The sequence below is a fragment of the Girardinichthys multiradiatus genome, chromosome 3 (genome assembly GCF_021462225.1).
Source record: "Girardinichthys multiradiatus isolate DD_20200921_A chromosome 3, DD_fGirMul_XY1, whole genome shotgun sequence".
NCBI lineage: Eukaryota > Metazoa > Chordata > Actinopteri > Cyprinodontiformes > Goodeidae > Girardinichthys > Girardinichthys multiradiatus.
In genome coordinates, this window is record NC_061796.1 from 40933136 (window position 1) to 40958537 (window position 25402).

The 25402-nt window shown below is 39.7% G+C and overlaps 1 protein-coding gene and 1 long non-coding RNA gene across 2 annotated transcripts in view; one reads left to right on the forward strand and one right to left on the reverse strand.

Annotated features, from left to right (window-relative positions):
• dgkb (diacylglycerol kinase, beta) overlaps positions 1-12437 on the reverse strand; it is a 120984-nt gene extending 108547 nt beyond the window's left edge. The window contains exons 1-3 of the mRNA XM_047361167.1: positions 12091-12437; positions 11838-11919; positions 8928-9049 (exon numbers count right to left, since the gene is read on the reverse strand). Coding sequence (XP_047217123.1) covers positions 8928-8997 — 70 coding nt within the window. The 5' untranslated portion in view covers positions 8998-9049; positions 11838-11919; positions 12091-12437. The remainder of the gene's footprint in view (positions 1-8927; positions 9050-11837; positions 11920-12090) is intronic.
• Positions 12438-15464: 3027 nt separating this feature from the next.
• LOC124866326 lies at positions 15465-23646 on the forward strand. The gene is made up of 3 exons (XR_007037778.1): positions 15465-15747; positions 22087-22290; positions 22371-23646. It is a non-coding gene; the product is annotated as an uncharacterized LOC124866326 (long non-coding RNA).
• Positions 23647-25402: the final 1756 nt, after the last annotated feature.

Below are 25402 nucleotides of genomic sequence, written 5' to 3' on the forward strand. Positions count from 1 at the left end.
ATGCATAATTTGTTGCAAACACGGGGGAATAAATATTGCCTAGTTGTAATAGATAAACCTAGTGACACATTTCTTCCCCACATATGGTATCCCACAGATTATAAGGTCAGATAATGGAACTCATTTTGTAAATAAATTAATAGAACTAAGTTCTAATGCATTAGGGTTTCAGTTAAAAATTAAGGAAAACAATGGAAGAAACAGGGAGGCCATGGCCCGAATGCCTATCCCTGGTTAAATTATGGATGAGAATAACTCCAAATCAAACTGGTCTTACTCCATTTGCCACCTACTGTACATCATTGTATAACTCCACCCACTATATTCTGAGTCTGAGATCACGTGACACCAAGTTGCTGATGTGAATTTGTATTCTCAAAGAAATAGTACATGGCAGACCGTTTTCTCTGCCCTCTGACATGAATGAAATAGAGAAAGCACAACAGGAACCTTCATTAGCTGAGTGGATGAATAAAATGTTGCAGACAAAAGAAGAACAAATGTCCAGTGGTCTGCCGATAATCTCTGCTCCTATCCCACAGAATGAGGCCTGGAGACCTGGTCCTGATTAAGACACTCCACCGGAAGGATTGGAGCACTCCTTTGTGGAAAGGGCCGTTTCAAATACTCCTGACAACGCCCACAGTTCTGAAAATAGCAGAGAGGCCTTCCTGGATCCATAAAAGCCACTGTAAGCCAGTTTTGCCGTTACAGGAGCCAGATCAACCGACGGGGTAGCAGAGGAAGTCCGGGTTCAAAGATGGCCCGGCGTCTCAAACCGGTGAAGAAAACAGCTGATCTGCGCCCAATTATAAAATGGCTCTCTGTAACTTGTGGACAGGACTGATAAGCCTGAGCTTAATTCTGGTAGCAGGACTCTTTCTCTATCTAAAGCAGGATCCACAGGAGGTGATACCGAACCAGAAGAGATGGACATCAGACGGGACCCATCTCAGAACACTGACGGAAGAACATGACGCACATCCATTCCTACAGAATTTCTGGTATTGTTCATGGTGGCATATGCAACACTGAACCAGGTAGAAATGCACGAAAATGAAGGGGACGATTATGATGACATGTTGTAAATAAATCACATCAAAAGCCTGAGTGAACTCATACATTGTATTTCATAAAATAACCTTACAGCAGAAAATCGGAAGAAGTTGTTGCTTAAGTGAAATGAGAAAAAGTACAATGATGACATAAACAGGGCAGATTTTTTAATTCTTTTATTTTTATGATTTCAAGTATTATTCTTTTATTTTTATGATTTCAAGTATCATTCTTTTATTTTTATGATTTCAAGTATCATTATTTTATTTTTATGATTTCAAGTATCATTATTTTATTTTTATGATTTCAAGTATTAATCAACATTTAACTTTTAATGGTCGCCGAGGGCGGCGGGGCCGTATGAGTATTTCCCACAAAATATAATCTGTTTACCGTCCGTGGGTTTTCGCTCATACAAAGTATTTTTCTTACTCGTTTTTATATTAAATGTTTTTACTTGTGATAAAAGGAGGGACTGTTGGATGGGTGCAAAAACTTGTTATCACTCATGTAAAAACCTTGGGTTGCAAGGCACCTGCACTATGCCTTCCTCCCTGTGTGTGTGAGATCATTGTTATCTCTGTGTGAACCAGCCTCCTTTCCGTCTCACACACACACACCCTGTCTGAACTGTCTGTTGAACTGTGCATATAAATAAAGAGATAGGGTGTCAAAACTTTGTAGTTTCACTGCAAAGTGGGCTACCCTTGTCACAAGTAACTATGACTGTATCGTTCTTACCTCTGAGTTGACTAAATAATACCTCACAGTGAGACTAAATGGGGCTGAGAAAAGAATGATGAAAATTCGTGAAATGAAAAACGGGTTATAAAGACAGATCGAAAATCAGAGATGTAAAAAGAGGGTGTAGGGCACAGCGCTGGTGTAAGGGTTAAGCGCACGGCCATGTCCAGACGCTGTAGTCTTCAATGCGGCTGTCCTGGGTTCGAGTCCCGGACCTAGCGACCTTCACCGAATGTCTCTCTTTGCCCTCTTTCCTGTCTACCTACTGCTGAAACATAAAGGCCTCTAGTGCTGCAAAGAAAATATAAAGATAAACAAAAGGGGGTGTAAAGAAGGATGTGTGACACAGAAAGTCTTTGTAAAGAGGGATGATGTTAATGAGTGGGATGAAACAATGAAGCACAAAAAGCAATGAAGGGGGTCCTTAGGGTTAAAGGGTTGGTTGTAATGAGATATAAAAAGGATCAGTAAGATGTAGAAGGTAGCAGAGAGGATAGGCTGTGTAAGATTGGGTAATGAAAACATATGAGGGATACAAGTTGTTCTATGTTGTTACAAAACTTTTTATTAATATGCTGCTTGGATGTAGAAGAAATGCCTCAGATCTATGCCAATATAAATAACAATAGCTGATATGTTTTGTCTACTGGGAAAGTGCATTTCAACTCCATTGCCTCTTTTTGTTGCCTCCCGCACTAATTGCTCTGAATCTTTTATTTTCTCTAAATCCATTTTACCAATTGTGGGTTGGAATAAATGCCTCACTGTCGACTGAGTGTGTGTCATCATTACTGACCATCTTTATTAATGCACCATTGACGCAGAAACCATTTAGGAGCAGAATGATAATACATCCACTGATTACCTGTCTGCCACATTATCCAGGCACAGCTAAATAATAATCTACAATTAAGTCAGGGTAATGATTTAAGTTCATAAAAACATACTTTTTTCTTCAAGCATTAAAAGTAACAGAAGTGTGTCTCTATTGAATAGCATATGGCAAATGTTCACATGAGCAATTATATTGCTGAAAGGGTAACTAATTGTTTTCAGAACTGGAGAACTGCAGCTATTAAAATGTTATGAAAGTGTGCACAGCTCACTTTAATGAGAGGAAAGGGGGTAATACAGAGGAGTGAAGATACAGGATTAAATGCCTATTGTTACCAAACAGAAGGTTTTATAATCAGTAGCTGCAGAGTGCATGCAGAGCAGCCAGGAGCTTCTGGAAACATGATTATTTGAAATCTGCAGCTCTGCAAATTTGGTCCACATGGACCATTTTTACACACATCAACACAGGTTAGTTGTCCCTTAACTATTGCCATCTTAACTCATCTTCCTTCCATTATGTCTTCTAAATTTTATGTGTCTAAGCTTGATATCTCTTCAATATATTTGTGCTAAATTCAGACTAATTTGCCAAACATGAAACAATCAACAAGCAGCTGGAATTGGTTTTAGAGTGTATCATCTGGAGAACAGAGTTCCCTTACCAGTTTATTGGTCCCGATTTGCAGCAATTCAAGAATAACTCTCACTTTCAAGACAAATAACAGTGCAAGACATTTTTGGTGAAAAACATTCATTATTAAGATTCATGGTATGTGCTCTGAATACAAAAATTAAGATAATGGTTAGTTGTATTGTATAATGCTGAAAATTGCACTGTAATAATTTTAGCTAGAACCCTTTAACAACTACAAAAGATTTATAGTTATAGGGTTGGACATTTACCAACCTTTTGCTTGTTCATAGGATGTTTTTTGTCCTACAAATACTTTGAGTGCCACATTTTACATATTTTGAATGATTTTACTCTAACTGTAAACTATCAGCTAAAAACTTTTTTTATATATGTGCATAGTAAAATATACACAGTAACATCAGAATTTATGTAGAAAAATATTTTAAGTGTACAAATAGATTATTTAAAGAGTAAACACACAGATGGAGCCTTTTACAGAAGCCTGCTGTCAGTGGACGGTATGCTGCTACAGAAAGAGCACTCCTCTACAAAAAGGATATCTCAAGAAGGTGGGACATATTCTCAGTATCCCGTTTTTTTGTTCTGATATCTCAAGATGGTATCCTAGCAGCAGTTTCCAGGTCAAATGGGCACAAGGAGAGACATAGAGTACTGAATTTGCTCACCCAGCACAACAGTCATGTCCCCCACTGCAGGCCAAGCCCTGAACCCGATAACCCCAGCAGCCTGCCCTAGCCCCCGGCAGTAAGACCACCTAGCACTAAGGAGGGGAAGCCCCCCAGAGCCTTCGACCCACCAAGCAGGCAAGAGCCCACCATTGCGGTCGGAACTCAAAGAGACTTGGGATGCTGGAAACATCACTGCTTGCTGACAGCAGAGTTTCCCCCAACCGAACCCCAACACCGATGTTTCTGTAATGTCATTATGGTGCAGGATGGAGTCAAACAAAGCAGTGGAGGAGCAATGCAAGGCACTGCCAGATGTCACGGGATGAGGCCTTTTTGACCATTTTGCCAATATTTACATACCAATAAAACTCAAGTTGACAACTCAAGTTGAAAAACATCAACTGCCCTTAGCTGCCCTTAGTTCTTCAAGACGGCTCTAAAGCTCCAAAGTTGTGGGTGACCTGTCTTTATGAACTTGAGAGGTTTAGAAGGCTTTTGAGAAAAACAAGTCATTTATATTAGTTGAACTAAGAACATTTATACTTAAATTTAAAAAAACAATAAGCCCACATAAAAGGAACTCGAAGATGCCCAGGTAGTCAGTGCATTGGCGGTCTTTTCATGTTTGTCATGGATGGATTTCAAATGATGAAATACTTCAACACCTCAAAGCAAAACATAAACATCCAAAGCACAGTCTGGTGGGCAGGAAAACAAAATAATATGCTGGAAATTAATCATTTAAAGATTTTACAAGCCTAGCTTTAGTTTTCTCTATTCAGTGCAAGACCTGTGAAAATCGTTACCATAGATTACATTAAGGTTTGGTGTAACCACAGTGATGTTGATGTTATTAGAGCTTACAGATAACATTTTTGTTATAGTTGCCTCAGTGCTTTAATGTTATCTGAGTTGTGTTTATGTTTGTAGTGCAGTGACCTCTGTAAATGTTTTGTTTTATTATTTTATCTATTTGGAGAATTAGCAAATGCAGTGAAGCAGATATCCTGCCAACTTTCTAATAATAAAAAAGTCACAGGCTAAAAGGAGACATTAAACACAGTGCTTTCCTACTCAGATTTCTATTTAAACTTAAAGCAGTCCTCTTTTTCATATTAATGATGTTATATATTAGTTAGAGGTTGTGCTGTCTGGTTTTTACCAATATACCAAACACACTAATGTGTTAGTTGTTTATCTTTTGTATTAACTGTTCATCACGAGAAAATATAAAGTAAACCCTGCTTTTTCCTCAGGATTTTAAAAGTAAAGTACATCAGAAGGTATGGATGTCCTTACATATGCATCCCAAGCTCAGATCATGCGATGCTTAGAGAACTTCTAAAAACAAATAATCTCCTGCTGGGGATCCAACACAGCCACATGGAGAAAATGGACTGAACTGCACACAGAGAACAAGGAGAATGGAAAAACTCTGAATCCCAGAATGCATAGTATTAATCCATTTTCATGACAGCTCTCAGGAATGAGGAGTTCCTCACAGCCGGAATCCCCATGATATCATAGAGGTATAAAAGCAGTGTTTTTCCTCTTTGCCCGCAGCTCACAGGCTGCATTAGAGACAAGTTGTCTCTAATTACGAAGCGGTTTTCCTTGCACTGCTCTGAAGAAGACGGCATTCAAAAGTGCAGACTGCTGTGTTTACTACACAACTCACTCTGTTTGCCCTGCGTTTGGCCGTAGCAAGCTGCCAGCGCTTATACTCACATTATATTTGTATTACTGGCACTTAAAGGTGCATGCGGGACTTAAAGGGGTTGCTAAATAGCGCAGCAGCCGCTATTGTCTTAAAACACTTTTATTAAAATTGTGTTTTATTTTCCCCTTCGCTTTGCATTGTGAACTGATTGTTTGAACATCTAGCAAGTGTTGTTCTTTGTTAGCTTTTGAAGCTAATTCAGCCTCATTCCAAATTCGTCAAAACAAACCTTGGTTCTTAAACATAGGTATTTACCCTGATCTGTGATATCACTGCACTTTCTTAATTAGTTATCGGTTTCAGTTTTATTTTTAGGTTTCCCACATAGTCAGGCGTACTTTCAGTGGATGTTTGAGGTTTCATAGTCAAGTCTCTTTGGATAAACAAAGAGAAAAGGAGGTGGTATATAAAGCCAGTAAACCACACTAGGGACAAAAAAGGGGAATACACTTCTCAATGAGACACTGAGTGGCACTGACATTGCGCGTCCTCAGGACCTGTTGATGGGAGCAGGGTCTCACATATAAAACTATTAAATGTGGAGAATGTTTCCCGCCGAGAGGTTTATTGTGTGAAACTGCTTACGCAGTCATACAAACTGAGCTTTGCGTGGACATGTCCGGTGGACATTTGCTTTGAGTCCACCTTGGGGAGGTGCATACATCCGAGGATTTAAAGTGAAACTAAACCCGATGTAAAAGCATAACTCTGCTTTAAAAGATGCCACCAAAGTGGGCAGTGCCAAGAGACACTGAGGGGCAAAAGACAAGTGTGCGGAAGGGGTTAAGCACGGGATGTGATCAGGAGGACGAGAGTGACCAGAGCGACGCTGGTAGTTTCGCCACAGATAGATCTTTTGAGAGGGAGGATTTGTCACCCCCCTCGTCAACGGATGTTGAGGAGGCTTTGTGGAGCTCAGCGGGCCTGACAGCGGAGCCTAGTTTGAACCACTTGCTCTTGGCGATGACTCAGCACTGCCTGAAGTCGAAGACTGAATGAGTCCAGTTTCTCAGTGACCAAGTGATGTTAGCAGCATCATTGCCAACATAGGCTAACATTCAAAGGAAGAACAAACTTTCAGAAAGTTTCCATTTACATGTAGACTTATAATATCTCAAGTAAATTATGTAATTGAAGGTATAAAGCATAAAAAGCTATGATCAGTCCTCATAATTCCAACTCCTGGCTCGCTACGGGGGCGTGTCTGAGTGAGATGGTTTTATACCCAAACGCGGGGCTGTGACATAGACATGAACCAAGCTGTACCGTTTCAAACAAAAGGAAAATTCAACTGCAGTAGCCACTGTTCAACTTAATGAGCGCAGCACTAAGACCACTTTAGGACAACTATTGCAGAATTAAACAAGTTTACATGAAATTGTAAATATTTGGACAGTGATATAAAGATAGCACTTTTATGACCCAATTCATATAGTTTATCTGCAAAGAAAAAGTTGATTTGGGGTTTAGTTCCACTTTAGGTGGGTGCCTTTGTTTGTTCCTTTTTACTATTTTTTCTTCTGTGGTTTATTACTTTTTCTTATTCTCTCCATTTTAACCTAGCAGCTTATTTGAATGTTACTACCCTAGTTAAAGAGTTTCTTGACTAAAGTATTTCAACTGGAAGTTGAAATATTTTGTTAATAAATTCTTGTATTTTGGAGAGACGTTTCTTTTTATGCTGTAAATGTATGCAGGGCTTGTTGTTTGAGAACAGCATTGCACAGATTCACTCCTTTGTCTTATATTCTATAATACCCCATCTGACCAGGCAGGTATTCATAAAACAATAACTGACAGAAACTGAGAGCTTTTTGGATTTAAATTCCAGATAATCAGGTGGTGCTCCGACTTGTTAATTGTAATTAAAATGATCAACTTTGTTAATAATTGGTCTATTCATAGTTATTCATAGCCAAATCAAACATACTGTTGCACAACACTCCATATGTTGTAGTTTTACCTTCTGGACTTTCTGCCACATTTGCATGGTTGAAAGGCTTGCTTTATCCCATTTTGTAGTTTAAAAACTAATTACTGTTCTGGGTTCTTTTGTGACCTCCTGGATTAGTCTTTGATCTGCTCTCGAAGTCATTTTGGGAGGTTGGCCTTTCTTTACAATGTTCTGCACTATTCCAAGTTTTCTCCATTCGTGGATAATGACTCTCACACCTGGTTTTGCCCGCTCTTTTTGTTCTCATGAACAACATCTCATGGCTGTGTTGTGTTAATTCGGCCAGACCATTCTTGAAATGGTCCACTCGCTGCATGAGTAGCGCTCACGAAACAGGAAGAGCAACAAGGCAGAGCCTAATTTTTACAAGCATTCACCCAGTTAAACACGTTTGACAGATGTGTAAAAATGGCTAAAAAGTCAAACTTATGAGGTAAAATGTTGTTAGAAATGTACTTCCTTTATCGACTTTTCTTCTAAAACAGTTAATTACAAGCAGATTTTATCTGCAGCACTATCTACTGCTCAAAATAAGAAAAAAGCAAAAAAGAGTGATTTATGCTTCAATTATCTCAAGACAGCTGGCACACGTATACATAACTGCAGCTTCACTGTGGTTTACCAGGTAGATGCTTGTTTCTCATCTGTTGTTGAATTTCTTTCGATCGGAGCATGTTGTGTTGCTTTTTGAGATTTTAAGCCTACTTCATGTTGTCAGACAGATTCTATTTAAGTGATTTGTTGCTTCTATCAGGCCTGCGTGCTGCTTGTTAAATTAGAGAGGTAATCCATGATTTAACAATGGAGCAATAACTACTTTACATAGAGCCAGGTTGATTTGGAGGGTTTTTACCCTTAATTCATGAAATCATCATTTGTGTTTACTCAGGGTATCTTTGAATTGAACTTTTTTGCATTATCTAAACCATTTAAGTTTGTAAGGGGGGTAAATACTTTTCACAGTATTGTAGTATTTTTTCTAGTGAAGTTGCTTGAGTTTGTGAATGAAATTCAACCTTTTTACTCTTGCATATTTCATTATTTAAACATGGGCTGATGGGCAGAAAAGGCCTAACTGTGATTTGTCTCTCGTCATGACATTCCCAATGTTATATTTCTATTCAACCTACCATTCAAGGTCTACTTTTTATGCTTTCACATTAACCATTTATAATGTTGCATTTGTTTAGCTGGGCTGGCGTTGGGAAACCAGTACGGTTACATAGAAGAGTAATGTCAGTGATAGAATTTCCTGCATAGAGACAGAATAAGATAAAAACATAATTTACTCACACTGAGTGTATTCCTGTAGCAGGGCAAATTCTGCTGGGGTCAGTGTGATCCATTTGTCCTGACCGCTCATTGTGTTCAGTACTTGTCTCTGTCTTCTCCGAGCCTTCCCTGGACGTCACACACTGGAAAACATTAGACAACCAGCTCCATTACCAGCAGCAGTCTCCTTCTTATTGTTTTGCTTTGCTTACTTTGAAGAAAAGGTCAGAGAAAATGGAAAAGCAGGTCAGATCTCTTCAGCTTTATTCAACAAATAGAAAATCTCAATGTCTCTGTTTGAAGTTAGCAACAGTTGGAGGCTCACTCATTTAGGAGGCTGATACTTTGTACATTTTCCTGCAAGGCTTTTCTTTCTGCTGCATCCATTTCTGTCAGAATCTTTACTTATCTCTTTTTATCTCTTTGTTTGGACGAACCAAATAACAGAATACTTTTTAATATCTACTTTTTAATATATGGTCTGCACAGTGGCGCAATGGGTAGCGCTGTTGCCTTGCAATGAGAAGGTTTTGGGTTTGATTCCTGGCCGGGGGTCTTTCTGCATGGAGTTTGCATGTTCTCCCCGTGCATGCGTGGGTTCTCTCTGGGTACTCTGGCTTCCTCCCACAGTCCAAAGACATGTCTGTTAAGTTGATTGGTCTGTCAAAATTGCCTTTAGGTGTGTGCTTGGTTGTTTGTGTGTTGCCCTGCAATGGACTGGCGACCTGTCCAGGGTGTACCCCACCTCCTGCCCATAGACAGCTGGAGATAGGCACCAGCTCCCCATGACCCACTATGGATGAAGCGGTATACAAAATGACTGATATTGTCTGTTGGGTGATATCTGAAAAATAAAAACTCATTTTGGTGCACATACCCTTTTCCCTTATTTTTTTTTTCTTCTTAGATTTCTTTGAGAAAATAATTAAAACAAATGACAAAAAAAAGATGTTCAATATGACTCCAGTATGTGATCAGCAAGCACAGTACTGGTACTACAAAAAAGTTAGATAACCAATTGTCACATCTGTCTCTGGAATCAGCAAGAAATTGTTAGATAAATCCAAGTGCTTTCTTTGAACTGCTGCAGTTTAACCAGACCCATACAACGTCTAATATAATATTTGAAGTCTATTATAATTTTAGGTGTGCGTCTTATTGGGTCTGGTGAGTCTGAGAGTGGTGCCAGTCCAGGGTGTTGATAATCCAGTTCTTCCTTAAAGAGATTTATGAAATCCCATTTATTATCCAATCTAAAAGGTACACCTAAAACAATTTAATTTTGTGATATTTTTGTCATGCTGCACTGTGATGCAGTTGGTAGCACTGTTGCCTGGCAGCAAGAAGGTCTTAGGTTTGACTCCCGGACCAGGTCTGTTTGCATCAAGTTTGTATGTCTTCCCCTTGCATGCGTGGGTTCTCCCTGGGTACTCCGGCGTCCCCCACAGTCCAAAAATATAACTGTTAAGTTAATTGGTCTCTCTCACGTGCCCTTGGGTTTAATGGGGTGTGTGCATGGTTGTTTGTCCTGTGTGTCGCTGTGTTGTCCTGTGATGGACTGGTGACCTGTCCAGGGTGTACCCCACCTCTCACATATAGACCACTGGAGATAGGCACCAGCTTTTCCACGACCCTATATTGAAAATTGATGGATGGATATTTTTGTAATATATTTTTATGGAATCATGACACATAGTGTGAAATTATTTCAAGCCTTTATTTCTTGTAATTTTGTTGGTTATGAAAACCACAAATTCAGTGTCTCAGGAAATTGGAATTTGACATAAGATCAATTTAAAAGGGATATCTTAAACACAAATGTCAGGCTTCTGAAAATTATGCTCATTTATATGCACTCAATACTCTTACAGAAAAGATCAACATCTCTGTTCGGTTCAGCTTGAAGCATGCAACAAATAAAAGGCTCCTTGTTGAGAAAAAAAATACTCGTTTGGTTGTTTTAATCTTTAAAAGCTCCTTTGGTGTTGCTCTTCACAATGATTCCCCATCAGCCCTGCTGGTTGCCATGATGACAGCTTGATGGAGTTCAGCACAATAAGCCTTTTTTGCAAAAAAAGATCCAACATCCAGCATTTCACTGGAGGACAGTTACAAGCATTTCTGTTCACAGATTTCCTTTTCCTTCCGTTATATGACTGTATTTCAGTCTAATAAATAAGAATCATTTTGAGTCTACAGCCATTTTAAAGCAGGATAAGACATTTGTACAAAGAATGGGCTCACATTATCAATTAAAACCTGAAATTTAATTTATTTCAGGGCTTTTCTGCATCTAAACCTCAAAACTCCACTTTAGAGGTTAACTACATCATTAGCCATCACAGTTAACTCTGTTGGCTTATATAACCTTGTTTTCTCTGTTTCTGTGGTTATTGTGCATTTATTTGTCTGTTAGGTAATCCTAACCTGTGCATCTGTGTGATTGTGTGATCATATGCATGTGGGTCTGTGAGCCTGAGTCCATATTGCCACTGAAGCAGTTGACCCAGTTACTCGGAACTGAAAGCTTGGATCAACAAGTGGATGTTCAGTCATGTGAAGGCTAATTTCACGTGACTAAAATCTGTTTGCATCACTGCAAGTATAAACAGCGCACATTGGTTTGTTTTATTATTGGGACATTAATGCCTTTGATTTGGCTTTGACCCATCTGTGGGTGTGTTTGTTCACTTGCGTGTATGTGTGTGAGGATGCATGTGCAAAGATTCCCTGAACAATTAACAGAGCGTCATCTCTCTGATGCTGCTAAATTATAGAGATGACAGAGAGATACAGCAAACATAGAATGCATCCAGCAGTAGAAGCTATATTAGAGGTGGTGGTGTGGGAATAAACCTCCTGCACATAAACTTCAATCTGCAAAAACTCTGCAAATGAGCTGCAGCAAAGAAGCTGAGTGAAAAATCTTACATAAAACTGGCTCCTTGAGTGTATTCCTGCTGTACGCCGTGATCATCCTCTCCCTTTTTCTGCAGTGCATCCTCACAGCCCTCTGTGGTATCATCAAGAGCAAGAATTCAGTTCTGCACATGTCACAGCAGTGCTGGTGCTCCAGTGGTGCAGTAAAAAACAGATTCACTATATGCTGGCAGGAGAACTTAACTGAAGGCACTGTAGGTGTTGAATGTAAATGAATAAGATGCCATATCTGGATGCTGCTCACCTGCTGCAGGGCTGAAGTTAGCCGTGATGAGGAACGAGGAAGACAGATGTCTTGAAATGAAGCTCCTCACTCAGATTTCTGGCTTTCCTCCTGACTGGATTTCCTCTGAACTGCCAGATAGACGTGTGGTTGTAATAATTCTCCGTGTACGCAACAGCAGCAGCTGCCCTCTGTGCTGCATGTCAGAGCCTATAAATGGTGGAGTAATTGTTTTTTCACTGGTCAGAACAACATAGAGAATGTAGAGTGGTGACACACTGAGAGAAGGAAAGAGAGAGAAAAGGGGAGGATAATAGAGAGAGAGGAATTATCTAGTGTTTGTCTGCCTACAGTGTTCATTTTCCATACTCCCGCTCGCTCACGTCACATCCCTCCTTCCCTCCCCTTGTTCAGTTTGCTGCTTATCTTTCCTTCCCTTATCCTGAAAGCCCTCAGCTCCTCTCTATCGCTTTCACGCTGCCTCCCTCATTTTTCTCACACCTCTTTCCTCTTTTCAACCCACCTCCAACCCGTTGACTGTTGCTCACATGGGCCAGCCAGCACTGGTGCACTGGTGAGAGTAACAACCTATGGGATTTCCTTCCAAGAAGAAAACAGGAAGAAAAATAAATCAAGTTATTCTTAGCCCTTGAACCTCTTCTTATGTTGTCATGTTGCAGTCACACACTTCAAAGCATATTACTGGGATTGTATGGGATAGACTAACATAAAGTAGTTCATCGTAATGAAATGGAATGAAAACGATTCGTGGTTTCAAATGTTTACGAATAAAAACCAGAAAAGTGTGACGACTGATATTTTTTTCTCATTCTTCTATGTGAAATAACTCCAGCTCTATCAGATTAGAAGGTGAATGTCTGTGAACTTCACATTTCTAGTCTTCACACAGATTCTTTGTTGAATTTATGTTTGGACTTTGAGTGGGCCATCTTAGCACACTTTTATTGAAGCCATTCTATTGAATCTCTGGCTGTATGTTTAGTGTTGCTCTCTTGCTAGAAGGTAATCCTCTGTATGTTTTCTTCCAGGATTGACCTATTTTTAGCTATATTCATCTCCCTATCAACTCTTTACCAGCTTCACAGAAGAAAAGCATCACCACAACACAATGCTCCCACCACAATGTTTCACCTTGGGCACAGTTAGTCCAGGGTGATTTGTTAGTTTTCCTCCACACATATTGGTTTGCATGCAAGTCAAAAAGTTCAGTTTTGGTCCCATCTGACCAGAGTACCTTCGTCCAAATGTTTACCATTTACTTGTGGCAAAATGTAAATTGGACTTCGGGATTTTACTGGAATGCAAAACTAGCAGTTATCCTGTCTCTAGATTCTCCTACCTGAGCTGTGGATCTCTGCAGCTCTGCCAGAGTTATTATGAGCTCTATGCTACTTCTGATTAATGTCTGGCCTGTCAGTTTAGGTGTACGGCCATGTCCTGATCTGTCTGGAGTGTTTTCTAACTCTGTCCATGTAAGCTGAACAAAAATGCACATTTGTCAGAATTTGTATTATTAAAATTGATTTCATAACCATGAAATTTCATGTCATATTGGGTCATGGGTTCAAAATCAAGGTCTGGACTCTATCTGCATGATGTTTGCATGTTCTGCCTGTGCATGGGTGGCTTCTCTGCAGGAACACTGGCTTCCTCCCACAGTTTACAGTCTGATTAATTGGTTCCTTTAAATTGGTCTTAGCGGTGAGAGAGTGTCTTCAGGACTGGAAATAAATTTGTCTTTTTTAACAGCTTTTAGTACTTTGTTGTTTTCTTACATGCAAGTTAAACAAGGAGATGCAAAACAGTGAAATACAAAATAAATTTGAAATGGGAATTTAAACTTTATCTTACTTTAGCTCTTTTGTGTGAACATTCTGAACTTTTGTCTCATTTTACTTTGCTTTAGGACAGTTGGTTTGGGCACAAACTGGTTGTTTGAATTTGGGACATGACATGTTTGTAACCTGTGCTGATGTTGCTTAGTGTTTCATTATCTAGCATATGCAAAAATCAGACTTTGATCATAAACTTGTTAATTGAAAAAATAATTTTTCTCAAATCACTCAATTAAATGGAATATCAGATGATAGCAGAATCTTTATTTTGCCACAACAATCTGACTTGTTCCCATTTTCATCCTATTAAATCTTGCACAACACACTCCTTCTGCAGGAAGCATAAAAGGCTTTCTCTGTCCTGCTTTTACTAACAGGACCTTTTGACATACCATTCCAGGAATAATCATCACGTCTTCAGTTGAACCTTCAGATAACCTTTACTTTGCTGACGCCTTTTAGAGCCTTTGCTCCACTGGAAGCAACGTTCAGTCTGACCAACAAACCTGAATCGAAACCCAAATACGGTCAGCCCATTATCATTTGTGATTTAGCACTGCCTCCAGGCTGTCTGTGTAGGTCATGTGGACGTTTACATTCAGTGTGAGAGAGGCAGAGGCAGCTCAAGTATTGATATGTCCCTCACATGTGACCGACAGACAGTAACTGCGGGGCATCTGGGATACAGAATGGCCTTTCACTCTGCATGAACAGTGTGTCTGACATTTAACTGTTGCAGAGGCTTTGTATTGTTAGAAGTTAAACATGTGGAAATACTAGATTAAACCCATGCGAATACAACTAGGAGCATAATGTTCCCAGGGGACAAGGGAAATAGAGTCCAAAAATATATTAAAGACGTATCATCTCAATTGCAAATATTCAAACCTCTTTAACTTTTTCACGTTTTGTGATGTTAGAAACATGAAATTTAATTAATGTTATTGGATTTTTATGTGACAGACCAACACAAAGCAGCACACAACTGTGAAGTGGAAAAAATATATTTTTTGTTTGTTTTACAAATTCTGAACCCACTTTTTCTTCGGTTACATCTACAAGTCTTTTGGGTACAATTCTACTGTTGTTACACATCTAGGCTAAAATTAATTTGCCCGTTCCTCTTAGAAAAATAACAAAAGCTCTGGCTGATTGGATGCAGACTATCTTTGATCATGTTTCACACGCACACACACACATGCATACATACATATATATAAATATATATTGTATATACACACATAGATGGTATACAGGTGAGGTCATAGAACACAGGCAGGTAATCAGACATGGAGCAGGTATTAGCCAGGTAGCAAAAAGGAGGAACCAGTGAAAGACAATGACAACCAGAGTGAATAAATACTGTGGGAGAATTGACCAATGAACCAAGGGAACTAATTAGATGGGAATCAGAAGCAGCTGGTGAGAGAGAGAGAGAGAGAGAGAGTACGACAACTGAAGAAGGAAGGCTAATTACCACAGGTGAGCAGGGAATCCAGGGGAATAGGAAAACATCTAAGTGAATAGAAATGAGTAAGAATGAAACAGACTAAAGAACATAAACAGGAAGGTACCAGATCTACAAGGATATACAAACTAACATGTCTAACAGAGGAATTAAAGACAGTAATCTAAACACAAGGATAAAATGATCAATCTAAACATGAACTGAAAAAAACAACAACTGAAGAACGTAAGGATAAACAGACTAGGAACTGGAACTCCAAACTTAACACAGGCACATCATGGCAGTGTGTGTGGTCAGTGCCACTTAAGGATCAATCTAGGCTCCTTCTTTTCTCTTCTCTCCTCTGCTGTAAAAGTGAGTAATATTAATTATTTACCATTAGTTATAAAGTGTAATCGCTGTGACAGGATATGCAGTTTTAGTTTTATTGCTTAAAATAATAGCTTTTCCTGTTGGTAACATGAGCTTTTTTTTATCACTCTCTTCCCCACATATTCAGTGACTAAAAACAATATCATAGTTACTGTTTAAAGTCCAAATGGATGTATGTGACGTCATTTAGGTTTTAAAGTGCAACTGCAATGAAACAATATTAGATTATTGCTGTATGGTCTGCTTTTTTTATATCTTTTGAAAGTTTGAAGATTGTGTTTAGGTACAATAACAATCCTTCTTTACAACAGAAATTTGACAGAGTAACAGGCTATTAAGGACCCCTGGTGGTTGTAGTGCATTTCTAAATCAGCAAAGCTCTCGCAATAGAACAAATGACCATGTCAGCATAAGATGATGTCATTCACGGAAACAGCACTGTTAAACACCCTAGAGAGGAACCTCATCTAGAAACAGTTGTTGAATACAGGCAGATTTAATCTGCAGCCTCATCTTCTGTTTAAAATACAAGCTTTGGCTCCTCAATTGTGCCTAAAATGTATACTTGCCAAAAGGATGCTGGTCATGGCCCTATTCTCTTGGGACAGTTGCAGAGCACAGGTATAACCACAGCATAATTAGCACAATCCGCTTTAGACTGTTTTTCTGAGTGGCTTGTCACTGTGGTAACCAAGAAAGTTGCTCATGTGAGATAATTATTACCTTTTGGTCTATCAACACATCCCTAGGTATGACAAATTGAATGGTTGTAGAATAAAAAAAAACCAGCATGATATTTAACTATCAGACATCTAAGACTGTCCAATTACCCTAATAAAAAAAAGAAAGAGCTTATAACTCTGTGGCCACCAGCAAAACATCCCACCCAGCTGTGCAGAGCACATATATCAATTCTACCCCATTTTCTACCCACGGTGCTATTAATAGCAATGTGTGAGTGTTTGGGGTCGGGGCCATTACATGAAGTTCTATGCGGAAAATCCACACATACTGACCCAGCATGGTCTTTCTTTGCAGGGAAGCTAAGGAAAGCTTGACAGAATCTAAATGCAGTCTCAGAAATTGAGATTCAATTTCAGTTTCAAAATTGTTACTTCTTCAAAGTGGAACTAAAGCCCAAGTAAAAGAATAACCCACTCCAGACAAAGTTTGAAAAATGCTACCAAATTGGGCAGCACCAAGTGTGGGGGTGAGCAGGGGGAGTTAAGCTGGGGTGTGGTGAGGAGGACGACGACGGTTGGTGGTAGCTAGCTTTTTTTGGTTAATTGAAAAATGGAAAGTGAGCAGAGCTACGCTGGTAGTTTCGCCAGATAGATCTTTTGAGTGGAGTATTTTTCACCCCCCTCGTCAGCCAAGGTTAAGAGATGCTTTACGGAGCCCAGCAGCCCTGAGCCTTATCAGTTCGAGCTGCTGCCTCAGGCCCTGACTTGGTGATGCCCGAAACCGGCACTTGCTCCCAACTTCTGACTTGCCACAGAGGCATGTCTGAGTGAGACGCTTTTATACCTCACTGCGGGGGCTGTGACGTAAGCATGTACCAAGCTGTACCGTTTGAACCAATAGGAAAATTCAACTGCAGTAACCAATATTCAACCCTAAGAGGGCAGCACTAAGACGCTTTAGGAAAAATATTGCAGAATTAAACAAGTTTATGAAATTGTACAGAGCCAGCGAGGGGACATGGGGGAATTTTTTCTTTTGCGTCCCCTTGCAATACTTTTACGTTCGCTCGCAATACTTTTGTGTTCACTCGCAAAACTTTTGCATCCCCACACTATACGTTTGCGTTCCCTCGCTATACTTCTTGCGTTCTCACGCAATAGTCTTTGCCTTATCTCGCAATACTTTGTGGGAGACCTGTTTTTGAGATTTATTGAGTTTTATTTTAAAATCGGCCCTAAATAAAAGGATCTTCAATCAGACTTAAATGTATTTCTCAACATTTTATGCATATAATCACTCCAACATGTCCATTAACAGAGGTTGTACAGCACTGTGTGCCACTGATTCATCAAGATACAAAATGATGCAAATAAACAGCTTCTTAAGGATCCTCTATCCTGCACGGCATTCTCTTGTTCTTCCTTATTATGTTAAGTGGCGCAGAATCCCTTCCTCACTAGTCATCAGAGTTCTGTTTGCGGTGAAGGCTGCACTAAACTCCAATCAATATGTCAGCTGACTAGCCTGTTGACAAATCGCTTTAATAAGCCAACAGGTGATTAAAAACTTAATGAACTGCATTGAGAAGCATTTGTATCTATCAAAGAGCATTGTGTTTGTGTATAAAGATAAACTGCTTAAATGTATTAGCCTCAATTTTGATAGATAGATAGATAGATAGATAGATAGATAGATAGATAGATAGATAGATAGATAGATAGATAGATAGATAGATAGATAGATAGATAGAATGTGCCATAAATGGTAAATTTCCTAGCATAAAACACCTGCAGTCACCATACTCTTAGGCACAAAGAAAGAAGCACTAGGCAGGAAACTACATCAATGTTGATTTTTAGGATCCTTAACGTGTGAGGAGCATGAAAAAAAACAAGCTGATCATCATCTTCAGTCATCACCAGGCAACAGAAAGCTGGTTTCTAAATATGGGGATTCATAAAGGCTGCTTCTTTTCTTGTGGAGAAGGAAATAGTGCAGGTACAGTGAAGCCCAAGAATATTCAAAGCCCTGGCTGATTTAGGTTCAAAGTAATTTTTTAATTTTACCCACATGATTCCTCTGACTGGAAGTAATATTAATGTTTTGGTGGCCCAGAGTCCTGACTTAAATCTAATAAATAATCTGGGGAGGAAGCTAAATATTAGGGTAATGGCAAGAAGGCCATCCAACCTCAATCTGAAGCTCATCAACAAAGATAAATCATCAAAATACCAGCAGAAACACTCAAAAAGCTTGACAGTTTTTGAAATGGCATGTTTTATTAAAATGCATGTACAGCATGCACTGGGGTGGTTCATAGCCGAGTGTGAAGCGGCTGGGATGAAGATCAGCTCCTCCAAGTCCGAGGTCATGGTTCTTGACTGGAAAAGGGTGGCTTGTCCTCTTCAGGTCGTAGGAGAGTTCCTGCCTCAAGTAGAGTTCAAGTATCTTGGGGTCTTGTTCACGAGTGAGGGAGGGATGGAACAGGAGATCGACAGATGGATTGGTGCAGTTGCTGCAGTAATGGGGACGCTGTGCCAGTCCATTGTGGTGAAGAGAGAGCTGAGCCAAAAAGTGGAGCTCTCAATTTACCGGTCGGTTTACGTTCCTACCCTCACCTATGGCCATGAATTTTGGGTCATGAAATGATGTGTCTGAAATGAGCTTCCACAGTAGGGTGGCCGGGCACTGCCTTAGAGACAGGATGAGGAGCTCGGCCATCTGGGAGGGGCTTGGGGTAGAGCCGCTGCTCCTCTACATTGAGAGGAGCCAGTTGGGGTGGCTCGGGCATCTAAACCAGATGCCTCCTGGACGCCTTCCTCGGGAGGTGTTCCGAGCATGTCCCACCGAGAGGAGGCCCGGGGGACGACCCGGGACACACTGGAGGGACTATGTCTCTTGGCTGGCCTGGGAATGCCTTGGGCTCCCCCTGGAGGAACTGGGGTATGGGGGAAATTTACTGCCAAAATCCAAGAGCACATATTTTCAATTTGGCACAGTCAGTAGAAGGAAACAAGCGCACCCAAACTAAGCCTGTGACCTAGCACTTGCACACTGTCATTCTATTGGTTTATATGGTTGCTAGGAGAAGATACGTCTTTAATCTGAGAGAGAGCAAAAATAATTTTCAAGCAGGGAAGAAACTTGAGAGCGCAGATTTGATCCGAGCAGAGAGCAGAGAGCAAGCAGGATGAAGCAAGCAGGAGGAGAAATTATCTATGCAAGAAGCAGTAGATCAGAGTGCAGAAACAAAGAGAGAGAACAGAGTATATTTGAAAGAAAGCAGAAGTTTTGAGTGCAAGCATTACTAAGTTTGAGTACAAGCAGAATTAAATCCTGCTCTCAAATTGAAAATATGTGCTCTTGACTTTTGGCAGTAAATATCCCCCATACTGGAGGAAGTGTTTGGGGAGAGGGACGTCTGGGTGTCTCTACTGAGTCTTTTTGAAATTGTTACTTATTTTACCTTGTTATTGTTATATAAGCTATACCTGCCTCATTTCTTATCAGAAAAACGTCTGTGTTGAATAAAAACAAATTTAAAGATAAATCTTTCAGGGGTATAAATAATTATGAGCTTAATTGTGAATAAATACCCTGATTTATCCACACAGAGCTGAAGATGAACGAATTTTCAAGTCTTTCAGCTTTAACAGTGGTCCAGATAGCGTTAGTAATAAGTATTGAAAGTTAATGTCCAATTTGAAATTTCATGCTGAAACACAACATTATGTAGAAAAGTTCAACTCCCCCGGTGAAAGTTTCGCAGCTTTTGTCAGAAATCTAGTTAGCCAATAACTGCACATGTGAGGGGGCAAAGCAACTGTCCTTGAAACAAAATCCTGTTACTGTTCTGGTCATCCCAAGCTAAAGAGAATCGCTCAGCTGATGATTTTTAATTGTCAATAAATGCCCCAGACACCACTGTTCAACTTTTGGCCTCATGCAAAATGCTGTGTGTGGAGGAAAACTGATAGTGCACATCACACCGAACCAATCATGCACACAGTGAATGTGAATGACCCAGTCAAAGCCCAGCCCTAACTCCTATTAAGAACTGTGACACTCTTGTGGATATTTAGCACTCTTGCAGCCCTGAAACCATGACACTCCCACCACCATGCTTGATTGTAGGCAAGACACACTTGTCTGTGTACTCCTCGCCTGGTTGTCGCCACACACGCTTGACACCATGTGAACCGAATACGTTTATCTTGGTCTTATCAGAGCACAGGACATGGTTCCTTTAAACCATGTCATCAGTCTGCTTGTCTTAAGCAAACTGTTTGTGGGTTGTCTAGTGAATCTTCTTTAGAAAACGTTTCCTTCTGGGACAACAGCCATGCAGACCATTTTAATGCATTGTGCAGCGTATGATCTGAGCACTGCCAGGCTGACCTTTTTTCAGATTCTCAGAGAGTTATTTGCCATGAGGTGCCATGTTGAACTTTCAGTGACCAGTATGACAGTGTAAGAGAAATAACACCAAATTTAACACAACTGCTTCCCATTCACACCTGAGATCTTGTAACATTAACGAGTCACTTGACACCAGGGAGGGAAAATGGCTAATTGGGTGTGACATTTTTACCCAGGTGTATACTCACTTTTGTGAGATACGGTATTTTGCAAAACAGAATGGGAGCAACAAAAAAGAAGCCTCAAAATGTGCAAAAGTGGTAGAAACACATCTCATAAGATGTGGGGCTGTAATTGCAATCAAACGTGGTTATAAAGCAATGACTCAGGGGGGAATGAATACAAATGCATGTCACACTTTTCAGATTTTTATTTGTAAAAACATTTGAAAACTTTTGTATCATTTTCCTTTTACTTCACGATCATGCACTACTTTTTGTGGATCAGTCTCATCAAATACCAACAAAGTATATTCAGCACAGTGTATTCTCATCTAAAAGAAGTATGCTGCAAATTTCGTTAAATTATTTAAATGTAGTAATCTTGCCTAAATATGTTGTTATTTTTTCCTTGAAAGGAAATCCCAAAGGTTGGTAATCTCACCAGTGCTGGCTGGTTGATGTGTTGCAGCAGGGAACAGGTCGGAGGAGGCTTGAAAAAAAGAAGGAGGTGTAAAAGCAGGGGATTGGAGAACTTGAGGGTTTTCTTGGGGTGGGGAATGGGATGGTAGCAAGCGAGAGCATGGATCATTATCACTGCAGGCCACACTGGATAATTATTTCTATCTCATCCTCCTCTATTTCTCGCTCCTTCCTTTCAGTGTGTCAAAACTCCACATCCACATAGAAAACATGTAGCCTGTTTCTTTTACTTGGTGATAAGCCAGCATATAGCCTCTTACAAGTTTGTTCAGTTTTTTGTTTTATAAGTTAAATGGGACAAATGTAGCCTGAGTAAATACAAAACACTTTACAAATGATGATGGTTTTTATTAAAGGAAAAAGCTACCCACACCATCCTGGCCCCATGAGGAAAAGTAATTGGCCCCCAAACTTAACTAGTTTTGCCATCAAGCATTTCTGATAACTGGAAATCTGTCTTTTACATCGTTTTTGAGCGAATGGTCTGTTTAAGGTCAAACCACAGTATCTTAATAGTATTGAAGTTAAAACATTGACTGGACCTCTCCAAAAGATTCATGTTGTTTCTTTTATTCAGTAAATCAGATGTGGACTTGCTGGTGTACTTCAGATCATTGTTCTGCTGCATAACCCAGGTGTGCTGGAGTTGAAGGTCGCCAGACCATCTTCTGAAATATCTGCTAGAGAGCAGAATTTATGGTTCCATGAATTACATCAAGATGTCAAGGTCCAGATGAAGCAAAGCTGTCCAAGACCACCACGCTACCACCACCATGTTTGGGTGATGATTTAATGTTAATTTTATATGTCAGATATAATGGGTCACACATCTTCTGAAAATGTCCACTTTTGTCTCAACAGTTCAAAGAATACTCTCCAAAACCTTCTGCCGATCGTTAAGATGTTTTTGACAAACATTCACCTTCGGGTTATTTTGGTCAGCATTGGGTTTGGAACTGGAAATCTCCCACCAATCCCATTTTTGTCCCGTTTTTATCTGTTTGTTCAGTAATGAAGATTGACATTAACTGAGGCAAGTGAGAACTGTAGTGCTCTAGAAATTGTTTTAAGTTCTTTGTGACCTCCTTGATTGTATCATGTGTTCTTGGAGTAATTTTGGTAGGTTGTCTATTTTTGGGAAGATTCACTGCTGTTCCATGGTTTCTTCATTTGTAGATAATGGATTTCACTGTAGTCAGATGGATTCCCAAAGCCTTCGAAACGGCTTTTTAATGTTTTGGACACTCATCTGATGTTACATTTCTTTAGATCAGGGCATGATGTGAAGCTTTTCCAGATCTTGCAGCCTACTTCATGTTGTGAGACATTTGATTGCTTGCTTCCACAGATCTGGCATTAATCAAGCCTGAGTGTGGCAAGGATAATTGAACCAAAAAACGTTTTCACAGATATTGCATGATTTGGCAAGGGGCGCAAGGTTTCTTTCTCACAGGAGGGTTCCAGGTTTATTTTACTAGCTTTTTCTACCCTAAGAAAATGTAATTTTTATTAGAAAATTACATTTTGCATTTATTCAGCTTATCTTTGTCTTCCATTTTATTTTGTTTGATGATCTGAAACATTTAATGTTACAAAACAGCAAAAACACAAGAAATCTGTAAGAGAGGTGCTGTTTTACGCTTCTGTGCATATTATATAAAATCCCCCAAAGTACATAGAATTTTATGGTTCAAATGTAACAAAATGTCAAACAGTTTAAGGGGACTATACACTTATGCTAAGTCCTCTGTGTTATTAAAAATGCGGATTGCTTTAAATTTAATTTAGACAGGACTGTTCTAAAAATAACTGGATATGAATTGGTCATGTTTGTCTTGTAAAGTGACTTGAGAAGACATCTGCTGTAAAATTGGCCTCAAATACATATACTAAATTGAATTGTGTTGGCAGCACATCACAGAGGACGGAGGCAGCGATGGTGGCGACCAGCTGGTTGTCTCTGCTTGTCAGTGGGAGGACTCGAGTCCTGCTTATGGACCCTGATCACAGGCAGGTGGTGGAGAGGCAACTTTTCTCATGTTGAGATTATCCTCTTTTTAAAGACTTCAGGCTTCTTCCCCCAGGCTGATGGTATAAAGTGCTAATATGCATGGTATAAAGACTAACGATACCTACAGTAGTTTTTGTCTTACCTGCTGCTATTCTTGAGCTTAATAGCATGAACCATAAGGTCTGCTGCTTAAACTCTTGTTTACGCTTTAATACTGACTAGTCAAGTCAAGTCTAGTTCATGTTTATTTATATAGCACTTTTCAGCGTGAAGTCAAGTCAAGGTTATTTATATAGCGCTTTTCAGCAACAAGGCACTCAAGGCGCAGTACATATGGAAAAACATTACACTGATACAGAAAATCAAACAACAAAGGTAATTTAAAAAAATAAAAATAAAAAATAAAATAAAGAGAATAGAATGATGGATAAGAACATGAAAGGAAAAGTGGACAGAAAACATAACTAATAATGTTTAGATGGCACAGTCAAATGCCACTCTAAACAAATAGGTTTTTAATCTTGATTTAAAGTAACTTAGGGTTTCGGCGCTTTTACAGTTTTCTGGGAGTTTATTCCAGATTAGTGGAGCATAAGAACTAAAAGCTGCTTCTCCATGTTTGGTTCTGGTTCTGGGTACGCAGAGTAGATTTGAGCCAGAAGACCTGAGAGGTCTGGGTGGTTGATACACTGACAACAAGTCTGTAATGTATTTTGGTGCTAAGCCATTCAGTGATTTATAGACTAACAGAAGTATTTTAAAGTCTATTCTCTGAGCTACAGGGAGCCAGTGTAGGGACTTTAGAACCGGGGTGATGTGCTCCACTTTCTTAGTTCTAGTGAGGAGGTGGGCAGCAGCGTTCTGGATCAACTACAGCTGGCTGATCGACTTTTTAGGCAGACCTGTGAAGACACCGTTGCAGTAATCAATTCTACTAAAGATGAACGCACGAATTCATTTATCAAGGTCCTGCTGAGACGTTTGTCCTTTAATCCTGGAGATGTTCTTCAGGTAATAGAAGGCCAACCTTGTTACTGTCTTTATGTGCCTCTGAAGGTTCAGGTCTGAGTTCAACACTTGGTGACATCGTGACGTATAGCTGTGTGTCGTCTGCATAGTTATGATAACTTACGTTATCGTTTATTAAAATCTGAGTTAGGGGGAGCATGTAGATATTGAATAGAAGGGGCCCTAAGATGGACCCTTGGGGAACGCCACATGTGATTTTTGTGGTCTCTGATGTAAAGTTACCTACTGACACAAAAAAGTCCTTCAAGTAGGATTTAAACCAATTGAGTGCTGTACGAGAAAGGCCAACCCAGTTTTCCAGGCGCTCTAATAAAATGGAGTGATCAACAGTGTCGAATGCTGCACTAAGGTCCAATAATACCAGCACTTTGGTTCTTCAACAGTCTGCATTTATACGGATGTCATTGAACACCTTGACAAGAACAGTCTCTGTATTGTGGTGAGCACGGAAGCCCGACTGGAAGACATCAAAGCGGTTGGTCATTGTTAGGAAGTTGTTTAGCTGTTGAAACACAGCTTTTTTAATAATCTTACTGATGAACGGGAGGTTTGATATACAGTACAGACCAAAGGTTTGGACACACCTTCTCATTCAAAGAGTTGTCTTATTTTTCATGACTATGAATATTGTAGCTTCACACTGAAGGCATCAAAACTATGAATTAACACATGTGGAATTATATACTGAACAAAAAAGTGTGAAACAACTGAAAATATGTCTCATATTCTAGGTTATTCAAAGTAGCCACCTTTTGCTTTGATTACTGCTCCGTACACTCTTGGCATTCTGTTGATAAGCTTCAAGAGGTAGTCACCTGAAATGGTTTTCACTTCACAGATGTGCCCTGTCAGG